The sequence below is a fragment of the Mastigoproctus giganteus genome, chromosome 2, assembly GCF_048544385.1.
Source record: "Mastigoproctus giganteus isolate SK-2022 chromosome 2, ASM4854438v1, whole genome shotgun sequence".
Taxonomy (NCBI): Eukaryota; Metazoa; Arthropoda; class Arachnida; order Uropygi; family Thelyphonidae; genus Mastigoproctus; species Mastigoproctus giganteus.
Window position 1 is genome coordinate 12,791,857 of NC_143576.1, and position 20,475 is coordinate 12,812,331.

Here is a 20,475-nt window from a genome sequence, read left to right on the forward strand (position 1 = left end):
GCCTATGCTTCACTGATTTGCGACTTGGATACTCTAGTTGCAGTGGATCCCTAATTACTTTTTAGTGGTGATGAGAGGACGGGAATTTTTCAGCATTTAGAACACATCCAACAGTTCTTTAGAGCCAGTGCAAGTTTCGATCATTTGACCATGATTGTGCACAAATTGCATAGCTTCTACTTGCGCCTTGTTGTCAGTATACTTATTATAAATGTTATTACATCAGTCAGACGTTGATGCCTTCGTGATTTTATGCTCTCTTTTTTATTTCATTGTTGTAACTATAGTATGTCTGACTAAAATCATTGAAAGCAAAAGCAATGCTATGAGGACAAATAAGAGGTGTGATCAAAATTTTCTAGGCGTGATAAAAAAAAAATTGATTTTGTATCTTCAAATTGCGATTGGATTTTTCCGTGGATGATGGCTGCAATTTTCCATATTTATCCCCTTTCATTTTTTGACCAAAGTATTCCCATTTCCTTTCCTTCATAGCACATAGTATTTCTCTATCGTATGTCATGTCTTTGGGTTCAGTGCTGTCTATGGTTGATTGGTGTATTTTTCGGGATGAAATTATAATTCCAGAAGAAGCATAATTTCAACCGGTAGTCGAAATTAAATTCAATAAATTTAATTATGGCTACTTTCAATAAAGGGCCTATCTTGTCATTTCATTTGGTAGCCAGCAAAAAAAGTTGGCTATTATGATGTTTTCAGTCATGTGGACTTATAATATTACTGCTTGCCTTCATATACATTTTTTTGAAATTTTTGAGTTATATATAGTATTCTATGATACTGTGTATAACTGCGTATAATAGAGTACTATACAGTACTTATAGAAATGTTCTATACATTCATATAAAGTAGACGACCATATAGTGCTGACCCATCGCGACCTTAGCTAACTCGGGGAGAAAAAAAATGCGTAGTGTTCCGAGGTAATAAAATCTTAGCTAATTGACAGATTATATAACTTCCCAGACTAAATAATTTCAAATCAACTTACCTTTTTACTGACTATTCTCCATGATACTGCAGTACGCATAGCACTGAGCACATCAATATAACCATATTTTGCTGCAAGATGGAGAGGTGTGTAGCCTTCCTATGGAATAAATATTAAAGATGATCATATAGAAGAATAATTTTGAAACTATTCAATTATTTTTCTATATAAACTATTGAATATAAAATTATGTAAACTACATAGTGACTAAAAATTATTTTTATTAAAAGTAACCTCGCTTAAAGAAGGGTTAGATTCCTCGAAAACGCGTTTTTAACGAATTTTGTTAAGTGTCTGGCGATATTCTATACACGTTCCTTGAAAAAAATTAAGTAGTAAGGTTTTTATTTTTATTTTTTAAATATAATAGTTGTTAGAGCAGTATATGTTGTTGGGTTTTTGACACATCAGCGACTTAGACCATATTACATCCCGGTCCTAATACGCCAATGCGTGTATCAGGTCGGTACAAGTGTTCACGAGTCAATTTACATCTTGTGTGGGCTGAAAAATCCCGGAATAATTCAAGAAGAATAAACCCTGCTCCCTCCGCCTGAGATCGGCTAACTACAGCTTCGATTGAAGAGTCCTTTAGAAATTACTCCAGTCATCGATGGGACTCGAAGCCAGAACTCTCAAACTGAGTGACAAGTGGCAAAACCACTATACTCTCACGGAGGACAACAGCTTAGCTATATAACCGCTTAATAATAAGAAAAGATTATCAAGTTGCTCAAGAACGGTGGAGTGACACTATGGAGAAGAATGCATAATCTGATATTATTAATATGGTCTGAGGAAAAAATCCGGGATGAATGGACATTTGGAATCATCAGCCGATTCACAAGAGGGTGATAAACTGCTTTGTTCTAACTATAGAGGTATTACATTACTGAGCTTTACTTACAGTGTTTTGTCAGGAGTTATAACAGATTGGCAGCATATTCAGAGGCAATCATTGAAGAATATCAGTGTGATTTCAGACCCAATCACTCAACAACTGACCATTTCATTTTGAGGCAGATACAGGAAGAAGCATTTGAGTACAATATATACTTATTTTACCTATATGTAGATTTCAAACAAGCTTTCGATTGACTCAACAGAGAGGAAATAATAAATGATCTCCTTCTCTTGGGCATACCTGCAAAGATATTAGGCTCATAAAAGCGCTGGCTGGCTCTAAAGCAGTAGTAAGAATTGGCAACGAGCTGACGATCCGTTTAATGCTGGTGTTAGACAGGGTGATGCACTCTCTACTGTGTTTATTTAACTTGATTTTGGAGGCGGCTGTCAGAAAATTAGAAGTGACTGGACACATAGGTACAAAGACGGTGCAGGTCTGTGCATATGCCGATGATATCGTTATTGTCAGTAGGACTAAATGAGCACTGGAGGGAACAGTGGCCAGGCTGGATAAAGGTAAAAAAAAAAAAAAAACAAAGTAAAGTGCAGCCATTATCAACCCACTGCAGGATGGAAGCCTCCTCAACAACTCATGCTGAGGGAAATGGACTATAATCTGCCACGCTGGTCCAGTGCGGGTTGGCAGATCGACCGTATTCAGCAGTCAGGGGCTTGAACTACTCAAAGAGCGTGTGCTACTGCACTCCCGCTTCTGACCACTCGGCTCCGGAGACCTTGCTGGCTGGATAGTGAAACACAAAGGAGAGGACTTAGGATAAATGAAGTGAAGGCAAAATATATGGAAATCCGGAGAACGGCAAATAACCTTGAAAATTTAAGAACCAGCGGCTTCTCGTTTCAGCATGTTCAGAATTTTACCTACCTAAGTTCGCAGATAAATCAGTCCAACTCTGTTACTAATGAAATTAAGTCCCGTATCCTGAGTGGAAACAGATGTTTCCATGCACATGAGAAACTATTGAAGTCCAGACTATTGAACAGACATTTAAAATTAAGAATATACAAAAGCCTCATTAAACCAGTTGTGACATATGGTTGTGAAGCTTGGACATTAACGGGTAAAGATGAACAAACAGTTATTGAGAGTTTCGAGCGTAGAATTTTACGAAAAGTAATTTGAACCCGCACAAGATGTTGATGGATGTCCTGGAGGATCAGAAGGAACTATGAACTTGACCATCTTATCCAGGGTGCAGACATCGTCAGATTTGTGAAGAGCCTGAGACTTGACTGGTTGGGACATGTTATGAGAATGGATGGTAGCAGAACAACTAAGAGTATAATGAAATGGAACCTACAGGGAGGAGAATGAGAGGAAGACCACGGAAAAGATGGATATATGACGTAGAAGTGGACTTAAAGACCAAGAATAAGAAGTTGGAGAAGTTTGAATTATTGGTGGAAAATCGTCAAGAAGGCTAAGACTCACTCTGGGTTATAACGCCAGAAGAAGAATAAGAATATTGAAATTTCGTGGGTTGTTAGTTTATTTACTGCAGTCCGCTAAACACTTATTGTCATATACCCTGTTCCACTGTCCTTTGTGGTAGCCTAGTCAGCACGATACATCGCCGTTTGCCACTCGGTTGAGGAGTTCTCAGTTCTCTTCCCGTCGACAATAGCAGGAATTTCTAAAGTACCCTTCCATTGAGGTGTGCAGCTAGCCGATCTTAGATGGAGGGAATAATATTAATCTGACCAGTAACACACACTTCCACAAAAAGAATAGACATTTACGGATGCGAGCCACAAACTCCAGTGTCGTTAATATAACATTTACTTTTATTATACCATGCTTACCTATTGGAGCAGCCCTGTGTAAGCTCTAAGGGAGGTGTTTGTGTCTACCAGGTCTGCAAAACATTTGAATTGAGAACAACTAGTAACAAAACCATTGAATTATTTCTTACATTATAAGTTTAAATATAACACTGACCGGCATATGGGTCAATATGTTTAGGAAAGTTAAACCACTGTATTATTAACTTGCTTTTCTATAGATCGCCAGTAATTACCTCATTCATAAAGAATTAATGATTAACGGTCGATACATATTTTTCCTGTGAAATGGTTATTCTCAATGTATACTTATCTGAATTGACAATCAACACTATACACTTAGTGTTGATTGTCTAGCGGCACCGGCAATATAAAGGGTTGAGTCACATTATTATGACCCCCCCCCCCCAATGCAAACATCACACACGCCTAGCGAATCATACAGCGCACATGTCAAGTTCACACACCGCAAGCATATAAGGCTTGATGTTCGGCCTCCGTGAAAACAGTAACAGCCTCTGTCAGAATTTATATATATTTTTTTAAATATACATATTCCGGATACAAGCGGTTGACACTTATAGGACATTGCCATTCATTTCCCAACTTCAGACACTTATCGTACTCAATACACTACTTTGAATAAGGCAGAACACACACAATTTTTTTTTCTGCAGGTTAAGTGGACTCATTTCTCACCCAGCGCAAGACACACACCGGGTGGAAAAGATCTGAGTTCGAGTCGCGTCGCTGATGGGAGGAATTTTTAAGGGCCTTTTTAGAAGAAGAACAAGAACTCTTTATTGCATACAGAAGGCACACGCCGTACACAATTCCCTTCTTGTAACCTTTAGAAATAGTGTTAGTCCTTAAGTTTTGCACACCAGTGTAATTATACACAGATAACAAAAAAAAAAAAAAAAAACCTATTATATTAGGGTCATCCGGTAATTTCTTATATACATTTATTGTATGGGTATTTCTTGTATACCCATATACGTATTATGTTTGTAAATGTTGTGTATTCTCTGGTCAATTTGCTGTTCGAAAAAACCCCAGTTTAAAGCAGTGAAAAACCTTGCTATCTACGCCTGAGACCGAATACTCAGACACGGAGTGAGAAAAGCCCGTTAAAGTTCCTCGGGTCATCGACGGGATTCGAACCCGGGTCTTTTCTATCCGGTGTGGGGATGACGATAGTACTGTGCTACTGCGCAAACAGACACATGCAACATAAATAATTATATCTAGAAAAGTATTATAAAAGAAAAGATTTTACAAAACATAGTGTTTTAAGCTATGATTCACGCCCGACAACGCGGACGCTATTGAGAAATGCAAAACAACATAGACCGCCATTCATGGTTCTAACATACATCGTGGTGCATACACCCAAGCAAGAGATCTCCGTCACGTCCGACAGTAAGGGTGTGACAGTGAACGGCAGAAAGCACAAACTTGAATACACTAAAGGGGCCACTCACGTTCCAACGCCGTAGTGCAGTGCGATTTGGTTAGAAACGACAAAATCGAAGTGATTTTGAACGTGTGTGGGCGCGATCGATTGGATCGATTCGATTTTGACAGCAGACAGTTTACGTTGACTGCAGCAATACATCATGTTGGACACAACATAATTTGAACGTGTGCGTGCGTTAACGATTGATCGTGCGATTTGAGTCCTTCCATTCAGTTCCCTTTTGTTCACAGAAAGATAAGCCAAATTATACACAAACTTTCCCAACAGAATATAGTTGGAGAAGGATGTTACGTGGTAATTTTCCATGAAATCTAGTTTTCTATGACTACTCAATATACCACGTGAATTTTATTATTAATAAATAAACTAAATTATATAGTTTATTAATAAATAAACTATCCTAATATTCACGTGGTATAAGAGTATTCATTATGGAATACTAGATCTTCTGACAGAATTTTTTGAATTATATAAAGACTTGTCTTTGGGGGATCGACGGTGGGGAGTTTCGAAATAACATCAGGTTTGAGGCAAGGGGGCATACTGTCATCACTACTATTAATAGCTGTCATGAATGATGAGCAATGTAGAGCGGCGGAACAACTTGGACAAGACCAGATGAAAGTCATGCTCTTCGCAGATGATCTCTACATATGGGGAGACAGCAGGGAACAACTGCAACGGCAAGTTAATATGTGGGCTAGTATGGACAATGAATTTGGGTTGGTTTTCAGTCAGAAGAAGAATGAAATAATGGTTCTAAAGAGGAGTGGCGAGCCTGAAGGATACATTACAATGGTAGGGAAAGCTAAAAATGGTTAATAACTTCAAGTATCTAGGAAGCACCATTACAAAGATTGGAGTGATAGACGAAGAAATAAGTAGAAGGATACAAGTGGGCGGGAATTTCTATAGACAGACAAGAGATCTGATGTGGAACAAATCAGAATGCATGGGGCAGAAATGAGATTTGTGAGGAGCATAGCCGGAAAGACAAGACGCGACAAAATCAGATCTAATGTGATTAGGGAGAGAATTTTGAAAAACTCCAGAATATGATTGAAAAGTCCCGTTTGAAATGGTTTGGACATGTCAAGAGGATGAACGAGAGGCGTTTGCCAAGAAGAATGTTTGTTTTTCAATTAAGGGACAAAAGACCAAGAATGAGGTGGCAGGACATGGTAAAGACTGATGTCATTGAGAGAGGAGGAAACTGGAGTGAAATCAACGACGGTGAGAAGTACGCGGACAGGGCATGGTGGTGAGGCTTCATACGTCGACCCGTGGAATAGCGGAACGATGACAGTTGATGGTGATCTTTGGGGAGTAAAGTCACCAGAATATCATGACAAACATGCAAGAAGAGCCTTAGATGCATTAGTGGCCAAATTCAAAGAAGTAGATCCTGAGGATAGTGGGGAATTCAAGAAAAATATTAATAATTTTAGAATCTCTTATAAAAGAGAGTTTATATTGATTTAGTACTCCGAAAAGTGGTACTGGTGCAGATGCTGTTTATACGCCAAAGTTATAGTATTTTAAACTTTTATCTTTTTTTGGACTATCAGGAGTTGCCAAGACAATCAATTTCAAACATTTCTGAGGAAAAAGATATAAGTAATTAAAACGAAGAAATATTTTTGTATAGCTTTATTCGGCCAATCTGCAGCTCCTTCATTGTAAAAGTATTCCATAAATTGGTATGCAAATAAACATTTCTTTTTATTAACCGTTCTTTACACTACCATTTTTGCTGATTATACTGTTTAATTTTAATTTTATTTTCATGATACACAGAAAGAGCTACTAAGAGAATTTGCTCATCAAGAGACATGTCTACTTTACGGACGCAAAATTTAAACTGCGCAGTCGTAACGTGTGTGTGTGTGTGCTCATCCGATTTCTAACAAAATTGTACAGCAATTTTATCCAACTAAATCGTACTGCAGCGTTGAAACGTGATTCGCCACCTTAACATTCATTGACCTTACATAGACTAAGAAACAGATACTGTACTCTGATAATAGTTCTCCAACGTGTAAGGAAACTCGGACTCCATAGATAGCTCTAACCAAGCAAAAATACTCGTACATACAAGTCATTTATACAAGTATTCACACAATAAACAACACAATACACACATTCATGCAAAATAAACAACACAATACACACATTCATGCAAAATAAACAACACATGCACACTATGACACAGAAAAATTCTCATACTCCTGAATGTGAACCATTCATTCCATAAAATATACATAATGATTATATTAATAATTCGCATTTATAAACTATAGAGATAAACAAGATATTACTCTTGACAGATGTCAAAATCGACTTATACAATCTGGTTCCATTGTACAAATTATTCTTGTACGTAAAGGCGGTAACCAGGGTTGCCCCTACAGTAATTTAGATTTTTTTTCAACAAAAAAATAAGATTAATCATTTTAACAAAGTTAAATATTGTTTATACTTACATCAGTTTCTATGGCCGCATTAGCTCCAGCTTCTAACAATAATTTAACAACTTCAGCATTTCCTCCAGCTGCTGCCTCATGAAGGGCTGTCGAGTTGTGCTGCATAACGAACAAAACATAGTAATATAGTGAATAGCGACTATACATACATACTGAATGATATACCTTGCCCTACCAAAGTAATGGTAAACATGGAATTCATAACACAATGTGCATCTATTAAGAAAATGAATACTAAGTTGGGCTACCTTTGGCCTTAATAATTGCATGAAAACATGGTGAAAGATTTTCCATAAATTTCCGGAAAAAAAAAAAAAACAGTAGTATCGTGTTCCAGTTTTTCTTTAAAGCCTTACCAAATGAGTTCTAGCAATGCAGAGGGCCTTCTTGAGTACTCTGAATCTGATGATTTAATTTATTCCAGAACACTGGATTGTGACTGTGCGATAGCCACGCAAATTTTCCAATGCTTATTTATTTATTTACATCTAGCACGTAACAGTTTATAGCTCAATAGCAATGTGCTATTTTATGTGAGATAGTATAGCAATAAAATTTTGGTAGGCAATAAGTGATTCAAATAAAAGAATAAAGTCATATACTCTATTTTCCTTCCTGGAAAATGTTTCATAAAATTCCTCCTGCGTCTTATGGTCCGAAGACATACTGCATGCAGCGAAATATTTTTTTGTTATCTCACACTATATATTGTCTTGCTTAGCATACGAGAGTGAGGACTACTCGACCTTTACTTCCAAGAAAAGACAAATCAAACTCTACTTCTTTCTACAAACCGAAGTCTTTCAAGAAATTTAGAATGAGCAATGTCATTGATGGTACTGCAGATGATGCTCTCTTCGAAAATTCAGGTCATAGCATCGGTAATGTTATAATTTTTTTGGATTCCGTAACAACTAAATTTGTTTTCTACACTGATGTTTTTTGTTTAGTAAGCACTTGTGAATTGCGTTTCTGATATCTAAAATATTTTATTTTGCAATCAAAATAATTTTTACCAAAATTTGCCTTCTGAAACCTAGGTGCGTTCTTTTAATCCGGAAAATACGGTGATTATAAAAAGATTAAAAGTAAAATAAAATGCAAATAAAAAAATTAAATTACCTCTTATACCAAGACGGCATATTTCATATAACGAAAACTTTCACAATCTACTTAGCTAAATATATGTAACCGCTCTCAAAACTTATTACATTTATTTGTGAAATTCTAAGTAGTCAATGTAACAATTTACCTTCTTAATAGAGATTTACTTAAGAATACCAAATAAAAGAACTCATAACAGCCATCTGTTTGAATACAGTTTCAGAACTGATGACGGGATATTGCTCACTATACAATGTATTGCAACAAATACAAAACACATCTCTTCATTAAATAATTTAATTTTATAAAGCAACTGAAATTTATGTACTGGTATCGAAATCCTCTACCCTTTGCTATTGTTTTTAAAGCATTGTTATTATTTATATTCAATGTACCTTAATCTCGAATTTTAAAAAGTATAAGCATATTGTCTTATTTATATTTTTTGATTAAATTATGAAATCACAATTCTATTTTGCTTAATGATTTTATAACGTACTGCGGATATAGCTTTGTGTTTACTGATGATTATACAGAAAAATATAAATGCGTTGTTCTGGCATCTCTCATATTGTGGAATTAACTTCATAACTGGGTTGACATGATTGCAATACCAGGGTACCTGCTCACCCACCGACGTTAGGCCAACAAGCCTTGAAACGGTACCGTCTGGGTAGTGGTGCCCACTGAGAATAAGTAACAGTAGCCTTCGCTATTGGTGAAGCGTTACTTATTCGAGGTAGTGCAATATATGGTAACTCGTTCTGAAGGTAGTCACAATATGAGATATAATTAAATCGATGCCTTTACACTACGATTAAAGTTTTCTTTTATGAGCTAACTGTGGTGTACAGTATTTACACCGCTATTTTATATTAATAATTATATTATGCACATGTTTACTTGGATGTGGGCGCCTCAGTAGCCAGGTGGGCAGGAGCAGCAGTGCGTAGCACATGCTTCTTGATTAGACCGAGGTTCGAGCCCGTGACCACTAAATACGGAGGATGCGGAAAGGTCACGGAAATAACCACCGCATATCCCCGGAGCAATATGGCCTTAGTTGCTAATGCTCCAAATAACAACAACTTGGTTGTTGTAGTTAAAGGTTTTAGGCGCATTAGCAACTCAGGCCATATTGCACCGTACATATAAGGTATGTTCGTGTCGGACGGCACCTGGGATTTCTCCCATCTCCGCTCACCGTACATATATTATGTCTGTAATAATCACTAGTTTTTTGGTTTTTTTTTTGCTGGCTCCCAGGTATGGGCAAACTGGGCGCGGGATTGCAGGCACCCGCCGGTATTGCACTACCTCTGGCGGGTGAGAGATTTCCGGTGGTAATTACACTGGTACATGATGACAATTGACCCAGGCCCGGTGCTAGGGATGGGCACCAGACAGCAGCTGCCCATATGTTGGCTGCACCCTGGTGGAAAAGTGGCCTGACACAAACAATACAACACACATTAATATTTAGACACATAGACTTACACTTTTTCAGGCCCGTTATACAGGGTTTCTGCACCATAACAAAGTACAAAGGTGGAGATGGGCTAACGCTTAGGAGCCACCCCGATACAAGAACACACACACACACACACACACACACTGTACCTTGATTACTATTAAATAGAATGGATATATATATATATGATAATATGTATAAAACTGTATATAATCTTATATATAAATTAATGTATATATATATCCTGAGAATGTACATAAAGTTGTGTGTGTGTAAATAAATGGAATGGAAAAAAAAAATGGTAAATATATTTACCAAGATGACAAATGCAAGAGTTAGAGAAGAGTAAGATGCTCATAAGTCAGCTTTAAATTGAATAGAACCATTGGGACTTAACAAAAGTATAATTACAGATGGACAGAAGTTAGATAGAAAATTTATTTAATAATTTTTATAACGGTTGCCAAGTTTGGTGTAGGCAGAAAAAGAAGCTGGATATCTGGATTAAAGTCAATTGAAATAATGTTATATTCTTACGAGTATCTCTCTTTCTCCCTCGAGCAGCATTTGCACATATGTTGGATAAACCATGATTTTGATAACGAACGAATGAATGGCGAACAGAGGAGATCATTCCAAGAATAATTTCGGTGACACCAATTGAGGAAGTATTACGATCAAGGGATTTACAACACGAGCTCAGTCAAAGGAAAAGAGGACAAAAATAACCCAGCTCATTTTACTTCGCATTATAGTAATTCAAAAGGCAATGAAGATATTAATTACGCTGTGAGAAACAGCTTCCAGTAAGGATCATTGTGATTATGCGCTTTGAAGTGCTTTTGGTGAGGAACAGATCAAGAGCATTTCGTGTGTGGTTAGAATAGGGATGCATTTTTATACGAGGCTTAAATACAATATCTACACGTAGGCCCCCAAGAGATGGTCCTTCACCTGCACTTCCAGGAAATCTTTGTTGCCAGCGTGCCTTTTTTCCGGTGCACAGACAGGAAGTACCGTATATTTGACAAAATTATTCTGAAAGCTCTGCAAGGGTATCAGGAAGTCATCCTAGTCCAATCGATATCATGGAAATTGATGCTTTAACTGTATGGACAAAACTTTTATAAGTTCTGATAAAAACTGCGCTTGCGATTAATAAGTATTACATATTCCATAAAATGCATTACTTCTTTATATTTTTAAAAAATAATTTTAATGTTTTCTAACAGAGCAAAAATAGAGCTGTACTACCAACCTTATTCTTTGCAGTTGTTAGAAGAGCAGGATCAAATTTCATTAACCCTTTAATGACAGCAACACTTCCTTTCATAGCAGCAATGTGAGCACAAGTAACTCCAATCTACAAATAATAGAATACAGGAAAGAAAGAAATAGTAAATATGTTACTGCTATTATTATTAATTAAATAAATTATTATTATTATTTATTGTAAACAAATTCTTTTGATGAAAATATTTTGTACTATATGAAAAATTAATAATAATAATTATTATTATTAAAATTAATTATTGTTATTATTAATATTAATTATTACTATTTAGAAAGACCGGCACACAACAAACTGAAATTCTTGATCAGGAGATTTTTTCATACTCTATGGCAAAAAAATAAGAAATGATGATTGTATTAGGTTATGTCTCATTTCAGGTGGAATGTAATTTAATTATGATGTAGTGTCGTTCCTCTACTATTTGTTATTCTGCTTCTTGTTTGGCAGTATAAATGTTGTCTGAAGAGGAGCAATTAATTTATAATTTTAACCGTGTTCAATGCACTAAATGATCTACCGATGGTGACTATGAGGATATGATGACTTGTTGATATCAGTGATGGGCGTAATAGAATATTTTCATAATAAGTTATTTCAAAACTCGAAATAATTAATTATGATATTTTATAATGGAGTATATGCCAATTAATATGAAAAGAAGATAAAAAGGAGTGGCGGCAGAGGTATTCTCTCTCACATCCTCATTTTCATAGCTGATTATATGCAAATTAAATTACAATATTTATCGTAATCTAATTAGCATATAATCGATATGTCGATTATTCTCCCTAATCATTTATCACAATCGTCTTTTCACTAATACCTCTGGAATATGAATTCAAGTCAAATTTATTCGTTTTTCTCTGCTTCAGAAACTACATAAAGTTACATTGCACAAATACAATGGTCTCTCTATGCACTTGAATTTGTTTGCTCACAATATCACATTCCTCGTGAAAATCCACGTCTTCAATTCATATACCGTTTTTCTTTGCCGCTTCTTAGAGTGAGCTGCTTTTTATCAGTCTGATATTTTTATTACATGAAGCATTCATTTTCAGCAAAGTGATATTTTCGTTCCCAAAACGTCAAGGAAAGTGACCCTTGCTGCCCTAAAATAGCATTTTTTCTTTCTTTATTTGTTATTATTATTATTTATTTACTTTTTGTGTTATCTGATATTGACCTGTTCTATGTTAGTGTACACTGAGTGGTTCTTATTGGGTACACTTAACAGTGAATAGGTTTCCCCCCAACTCTCAGGATAAAATAAAGATGATAATAATAATAAAACCCTCTTTATTTCTCGGAATTGCCATGATATTTATCATGGCAATGGACTCAACGAGGTGTCAAAAGTGTGCCATAGGGAGTGTTAGGCCATGCTAACTGAACTGATTCCCATGGTTGCAAATTAGAAGTTTAATATCTCTATTCTGAAGAACTCGCTCCATTCATTCCATAAGTGCTCAATTGTCTTGGAATCTAATGACTTGGAAGGACACCTTAGTAGGCCAAATTCACTCCTCATGTTCCTGGAAACAACTCTGTATAATTCTGGCCTTGTGACGTGACGCATTATTCTGTTGGAGGAATTCATTCGCAGATGGATACATTGCACCTATGAAGGGATGATGGGAAACAATTTCCAGATAATCTATAGTATCCAGTTGTTCCACAAGTGTCACAAAGGCCCAAATATGCACCACGAAAACATTTCCTACACCATTACCTTCATTCAGCCTGCATTTTTGACACCTGGCAAGATTGTTCAATGGACTCATGCTGTTTTGGTCATATTACTGTTTACTCATCAGCGTGAAACAGCAGGAACCGGGATTCGCCAGACCAGTAAGTTTCGTCAGTTTATTTCAGTCCTCTGCCATTCAAGTATTGGTGTTCCTGAACCCACTATACCATTTCTTCTCCTCCTCCTTCTTTTTTTTTTTTTTTTTTCTGGCAGGAGTGGAACCCCATCCGGTCTACGGCTGTAATGCCCTATCCGTGATAAAGTACGACGAGTTGTTTTGAAATGTCGGCGTGGTTACCACTGTGGTACCTGGGTTGTTATTTATAAACAAATAATCTTTACTGTATAATACAGTATACAAAAAAAAAAAAAAAAAAACACAATACATGAACAACGTACACACCACCAACCACTAAACTAAATTACATCCCCATCGGTCTATATACAGAGTAAAGTACCTAGGCATCTATATTGTCTCGGGACTCACATTTCACTACCATCTCAAGTATTTATCAACAAAGATACAGAGATATGCTGCATGATAAGACGTTAGCAGGGCGGATTGGGGGATGAAGCACAAAGCCTTTAGCACTTTTCTATAAAGCCAGCTACGTTCCAGTCGTCAGTTATGGGGCACATCCATCTGGTGTAAACAAGCCTAATTAGAGAGAATCAAGAAACTTCGGACTGGGAATCTACAGTCGAAGGATAGTGAGTAGCCTATTTCCGGAAGATTTGCCGTTTATGGACAGCCCTGATCAAGCGGAAATTAGACGCATTAATCGTGAATATAAGGGGACAACCGAAACTGCCATTTTTAATATGCTTGAGCTAGGTGCTGCAGTAGCTAAATTGAACCATAAAAAATGTTCTGGCATTGACCTCATTGAGAATCAAGTAATTGGAAAATTTTATGAATTCTTCCCTGAGATTTTATTAAACTTATTTAATAAATGCCTGCTAGAAGGGCTTTTCCCTCTCGAATGGAAGCTTGCGCTCTTAAAAATCTTGCATAAACCGGGAAAGCTAAAAACAAACCCCAGAGCATACAGGCCAATCTCTTTATGGCAAATCTTGGCAAATTATTTGAAAGGATGATTGCCCCAAGGATTTTTAAATTATTTACAGAACATAATCTCTCCTCTGATTGCCAGTTTGGATTCAAAAAAGGACGTTCCACTGAGGACGCAATCTCAACCCTGCTGACTTACATTCAGGAGGCAAACAGCAAATATGTTCTTGCTGTTTTTATTGACTTTGAGGGCGCCTTTCGATTCCTTTGGTGGGAGAGTGCTCTCAGGTCACTGCAACTGGCAAAGTGTGATGACTACCTGTTCAGAGTCCCTCAGATCTTACTTTAAGGATCGACAAATTAGAGTATGTGCAAAGCATTTATCATACACGACTACCGTTTCAAGAGGATGCCCTCAGGGTTCAGTCTTGGGACCTCTCTTTTGGAATGCAGTGCTAGACCAGTGGCTCACGAAGGATAGCGATGAGTTCATCAAAGTTGCATATGCAGATGACTTGGTGGTGGCGGTGCAGGGAGGATCAAGACAAATTCTCGAACAAAAAATTCAGTCAGTTTTGAATAATTTAGTGGCATGGGCGGGTTTGAATAAACTAAAGATTTCTGTCACCAAGACCAATTTCATGGTGTTTAAACACCACTTCGATTATGGAAGGCCGCCAAAGGTAACCCTATATGGTACTCAAATTCCATATGTACAGAACACCAAATATCTGGGTTTAACTTTAGATGATCGTCTCAGGTTTCATGTACATGTCACTAAAATCAATGAAAAAATCAAAAAGTTCGTAGCTGCAGTTGTTAGAATTTCCCGCAAGGAATGGGGTTTATCCAAAAAAACTCTGGTATTGTACTACAAGACGATATTTCTTCCCATTGTAGATTATGGTGCTGGTATTTGGTTTGCGGCTGCTACCAAGGTTACAACTAAAGCCAAGCTTCTGTCCCTGCAACGTACAATGTTGCTTACAGTTATACGCGCTCCAAGGACAGTGTCGACAAATGCCTTACAGGTTATTGCAGGTACCATCCCCTTGGATTTACACATTATTTTCCGAGGTATTGTATATAACTTAAAGAAGGGAAGGGCGTTACAAATATTGAATATCACCTCTAATCCAAATAACAACATAAAGGAGGAAAAACGTAGAATTTGGGGCGAGCTTGTGAATTGCTGGCAGCAACGTTGGGATTTGAGTGAGTATGGAACCATTACAAGAGGCTTCATTCCAGCCGTAAGCTTTGCAATGGACAGGAGGGTGTCGTCTTGGTTTGCTCCCACCATGACAACGAGTTACTTAATCACTGGACATGGCTTAAGGGCCAAACTATTTGAGAGGATTAGAACCTGACCCCTACTGTTCGTGCGGTGAGGTGGAATCTTGGAGACATGTCATCCTTGAATGCGGACTGTATACTTCAGACAGGCAGGAATTACTAAATAGGTTGCCAAACCTCACGGAGAATAATTTACCTCTCTTGGTTCAGAGGTGGGACATCTTTGCTTTGCTTCAGGAATTCTCGGCCAAAGTTTTTAAAAGAAGACAGGAGCTAAGAAATCTATTGCAGGATACCAATTAAGGGAAGTGCTGCACATTTGACGACAGAACACTTCGTGTAATGTCATCTTTATAGGATGTTTCTTGTCTACAGCGAGATGATCTTCTGCTCCTGGACACCCAATTCAGGCTTGCATTTGTGGATGGACTCTAAAGTGGAGATAATGTTAATGTTAATGTTTCTAAGTGTTAGGTTAATGTAAGTGTATGTATTTGCTATTTGCATGTAAATAATCGTATAATGTTGCTTTTTTTTTCAACAAGTGTACATTGTTCTTAGTTGGAAAATTTTTATTTTTATTTTTTATTTTATTTTTATTTTTATTTTTTTTTATTTTTTTATTTTTTTCGCTGGCCTCCAAGTTTGGGCAGCCTTGGGGGCGGGATTGCTGGCACCTACCAGTATAGCACTACTTCCGGTAGGTGCAGGATTTGTGCATTACAGCACACATAGAGAATGGTGGATCCAGGTGTTAGTTAATCCCTGGTGGCGAAATGGCCTGACATAATGCTCTTTTTTTCAGGCCTGTCTTGCAGACGTTCTGAGCTTTCTCAGGAGTAAAAGGTGGAGATGGGCTTGTGTCTAGGAGCCACCCTTCATATCAGGACACACACAATCAATGTACAGAAAGACTACAGTATATATAAGAGCATGTATATAAATCTGTATATAAATATTGTATATAAATTGATTAATATTGTATGTAAATTGATTAAGATAACTTGAGAATGTATATACAGTTGTGTGTTAATAAATAAAAAAAATAATAAAATAAAATGGTGTAAACAAGCCGCGTCTCCTCGAAATTTATAAATTTCTACATCGTTTCTCTCTATTTCCCGCAGTCAGAAGATTTCCAACTGGCTCTGCACAATATAGATAGCTTATGCACAAAGTTTGCCTCGAAAAACTTGATAATTTCTGGTGATGTAAATGCAAAATCCAATATGTGGCATAGTGGTTTTACAGACACTCGTGGTTCGGCCCTGGAAGATGTTATTCTTGCTCATGGACTTACTGTTCAAAATTTGCCTAATAATCCCTACAACGGTGAAAGCAATGTTGATATTACTCTGACCTCTGTTAAAATTGATTGTTGTATCTCTCATTGGGATGTTGTCCCAGAGTTAATCAACAGTGACCACCGTGCCATAGTTTATGGTCTTCTTCCTGGCAGCGAGTCGATGATCTTCAACTTACTGATCTTAGGAGATTTTCCATTAACAGTATTAAATGGAACAAATTTAAAGATTTTCTCTCTACTGTCTTTACGACAGAAATGATCGAATCCCTTAATATATTAATGGCTGAGGAGATTGTTGATTTTGTTCAAACCCAGTTGTATCTGGCCACGGATTATGCAGCGAAGAAAAAACACAACAAGACAACTCCTGTCCCTTGGTGGAACTCAGATCTTGAAAATTTAAGATCGCAAGTTCAGAACGCAAGGAAGGAATATCAAAAACACAGGCATCTGTCTAAACAGGATGTTCAAGCATACAAGGATTCTTATAGAGATCTTCGGAGGAGATACCACAAAGAAATAACTAATGCTAAAATAGATTGTTGGCCAGGATTTGTCAAACAGGTTGGGAATTCAGAACCGTGGGGATTAGTTTTACAAAATCTCCAGAAACAAACTCTGTGGAGAAGTGTACAATACAGTAAGAATAAACGGAGCGGAATCTGAGGATTGGAGCTCTACGGTACATGCTATAGTGTCAAGTCTGTTCCCTAAATATATTCCAGAGTTGGATACATTGGAGCAATGCCAGATAGTCTTGAAAATAGTATGTATATGGGTTCAACTGATATTGAGTGCTCTAATCTATTGGAGTTAGGTTCTGCCATAGCTAGACTAAACAGCAAGAAATGCCCGGAATTGACCTTGTGGAGAATCTTGTTATCGTCAAGTTTTTCAACTTATACCCACAAGTACTGCTAATCTCTTGAACAAATGCCTCCTGGAAGGATACTTCCCAAATCAGTGGAAATTGGCATTGCTCAAGATTCTTCACAAGACAGGGAAAAACACATCCGATCCCCGTGCTTACAGGCCAATTTCCTTACTTGCTAATCTGGGAAAGTTATTCGAACATCTTCTGGCTCCCAGAATACTAAAGAAATTGAGGAAAACCAATTATGCTCAAGCTGTCAGTTTGGCTTCAAAAAAGGGAGGTCCACTGACGATGCTATTCTTACATTGACTAACTTTATCCAGCATTCATCTTCTAAATATGTTTTGGCAATTTTTGTGGACTTTGAGGGCGCTTTTGACTCCCTCTGGTGGGAGAGTGCCCTCAGGTCTTTAAGGGCTGGCTAAATGTGATAATTATGTGTACAGGGTAATGAGATCATACTTTAATGAGAGATACATCATGGTCAAGGCAAAGCATCTGTCTTATAAGGCCCAGGTTTCGAGAGGATGCCTCCAGGGGTCGGTGTTGGGGCTAATACGGATTCCAGAGGAGACTCTGGAATGCCGTATTAGCTCAGTGGCTCGAGAACACACGAGGATTCTCTAAAGGTGGGCTACGCCGATGATCTCGTGACTGCCATAGAAAGGAAGGTCACGTAAGGTATTAGAGGACAAAATTCAACCCATCTTAGATGATTTGGTGGCATGGACTGAAATCAACAAGCTCAAGATATCTCCGAGTAAAACAAATTTCATGACATTTAAAAACAACTTTAATTATGGAAGACCGCCAAGAATTCAACTGAATGGTTCACAGATACCTATGTTCCTCAAAACAAATATCTTGGCATAATCCTCGATGATAAATTAACCTTTCTCCCTCATGTCACCAAACTGAAGGAAAAAATTAGAAATTTTACTGCTTCGGTCATAAGAATCTCCAAAAAAGACTGGGGTTTGAATAAAAAGACCATGAAACTATATTATAAAGCAATATTTCTGCCTATAGTTTCGTACGGAGCAGGTATTTGGCACCAGAACATCGTTAAGGTGAAAATCAAAAATAAGCTACTATTTTTGATTTTCACATTTATCAATTCAAAGGACAGTGCTTCTGGCACTAAATAATGCCCCTCGTACAGTATCAAACAATGCCCTCCAAATCCTTGGAGGAGAACTGCCTTTAGATTTATTTATCTTATACCGTGGCATGATTTATAAACATAAGAAAGGACTGCAGGTATCTATTATGGGAATTACAACAGACCCAGTTAGTAATATGAAGACAGAACGGAAACGAATATGGAGTGAAATGGTTAGTATTTGGCAAAGTAGATGGAATGAGTCTGTGCATGGTGAAGTCACAAAGAAGTATATTGAAAATGTTGAGTTCGCTTCTACTCAACCTTCTGTTTCATGGTTTGCACCAAGCATGTTTACGACGTATTTATTAACAGGCCATGGATCTTTGAGGGCCAAACTTTTCGACAGAGGTTTGGAGCCGGATCCTTTTTGCACCTGTGGTCAAATGGAAGACTGGATCCATGTTTTACTGTTTTGTCCGCAATATACAGACCATCGAGTATTGCTACTTAATCAGGTTCCAGGTCTAGCTGACCTGGAACCTGATTAAGTAGTAACCCACCCAAAGCACTTGCTAGAGGGCACTGCAAATTGCCGCTATGTAAAAATACTAGTTGAGAACAAAACAAACTTTGAGACTTTCCAGACCTTTGCAGAATCGGTCTTTAAGAAAATACTTGGACTAAGAACTCAAATCCGAAATAGAATATAAATCTGACAGCTGAGAAGTTAATATATGTTTGTATCCCATTAAATATAAATAGAATGACTTGTTGTAAGATATGTAAATTTAATTGCATTGCTAGGATTTAGAGTTAAAATTCTATTCTCTTGTACAAATGTAAATAAGTTTATTCGCTAAGTTTATTGGAGTTTTCCAAATGGACCTGTATCCGCTGCTGCTGAGGCTTGGATATTCTTCCTTCTTTTTTTTTTTTTTTTTTTTTTTTTTTGTTGCTAGTGTCCAGATTTGGGCAACCTGGGGACGGGATTGCTGGCACCCACCGGTATTGCACTATCTCCGGTGGGTGCGAGATTTGTGCACAAGGCACTAAAGGTAACAGTAGACCCAGGCTTGGCTGCTTGTGCCTGGGGGTGGGCAGCGGCTGCCTAGGTGTTGGCTGCTCCCTGGTGGCAAGGTGGACGTACGCAAGCGATAAAAAGCTTTGCAGAGTTTCTGCGCCAACACAGACGTGCAAGGTGGAGATGGGCTTAAGCCTAGGAGCCACCCTTGATACAGGTAAAACACACACACATACACACACGTGTTCATATATAACATAGTTTTTTTTATGTATAATGAGAATGCTAATGAATATAAAACCGTATATATATCTTCTTTGTAAGTTTTTGTATATAATTTGTAAATAACTGTGCAGAAATAAATGGAAATGGTGTAAACAAGCCACGCTGGAGAGAAACAAGCGAAAGCTAAACTAAATACAAAGGTTTTGTATTGAGTTTAGCTTTCGCACCCCTGCATTGCAGGTGCTCACTGGATGTCAACCGATATACCTTGAGGTTAGTAGTAGTAGTAGTAGTAGTAGTAGTAGTGGCACTTGATGCAAGAAAGCAAGTGTAGGA

General features: G+C 37.5%; 1 protein-coding gene across 1 annotated transcript in view; it reads right to left on the reverse strand.

Moving 5' to 3' along the window:
- Nucleotides 1–20,475, reverse strand: part of LOC150089170 (uncharacterized) — a 437,035-nt gene that overhangs the window by 49,814 nt on the left and 366,746 nt on the right. Inside the window, exons 19-22 of the mRNA XM_090389629.1 lie at nucleotides 11,515–11,619; nucleotides 9,452–9,454; nucleotides 7,682–7,780; nucleotides 1,013–1,111 (exon numbers count right to left, since the gene is read on the reverse strand). Of these exons, the coding sequence (XP_090245755.1) occupies nucleotides 1,013–1,111; nucleotides 7,682–7,780; nucleotides 9,452–9,454; nucleotides 11,515–11,619 (306 nt within the window). The remainder of the gene's footprint in view (nucleotides 1–1,012; nucleotides 1,112–7,681; nucleotides 7,781–9,451; nucleotides 9,455–11,514; nucleotides 11,620–20,475) is intronic.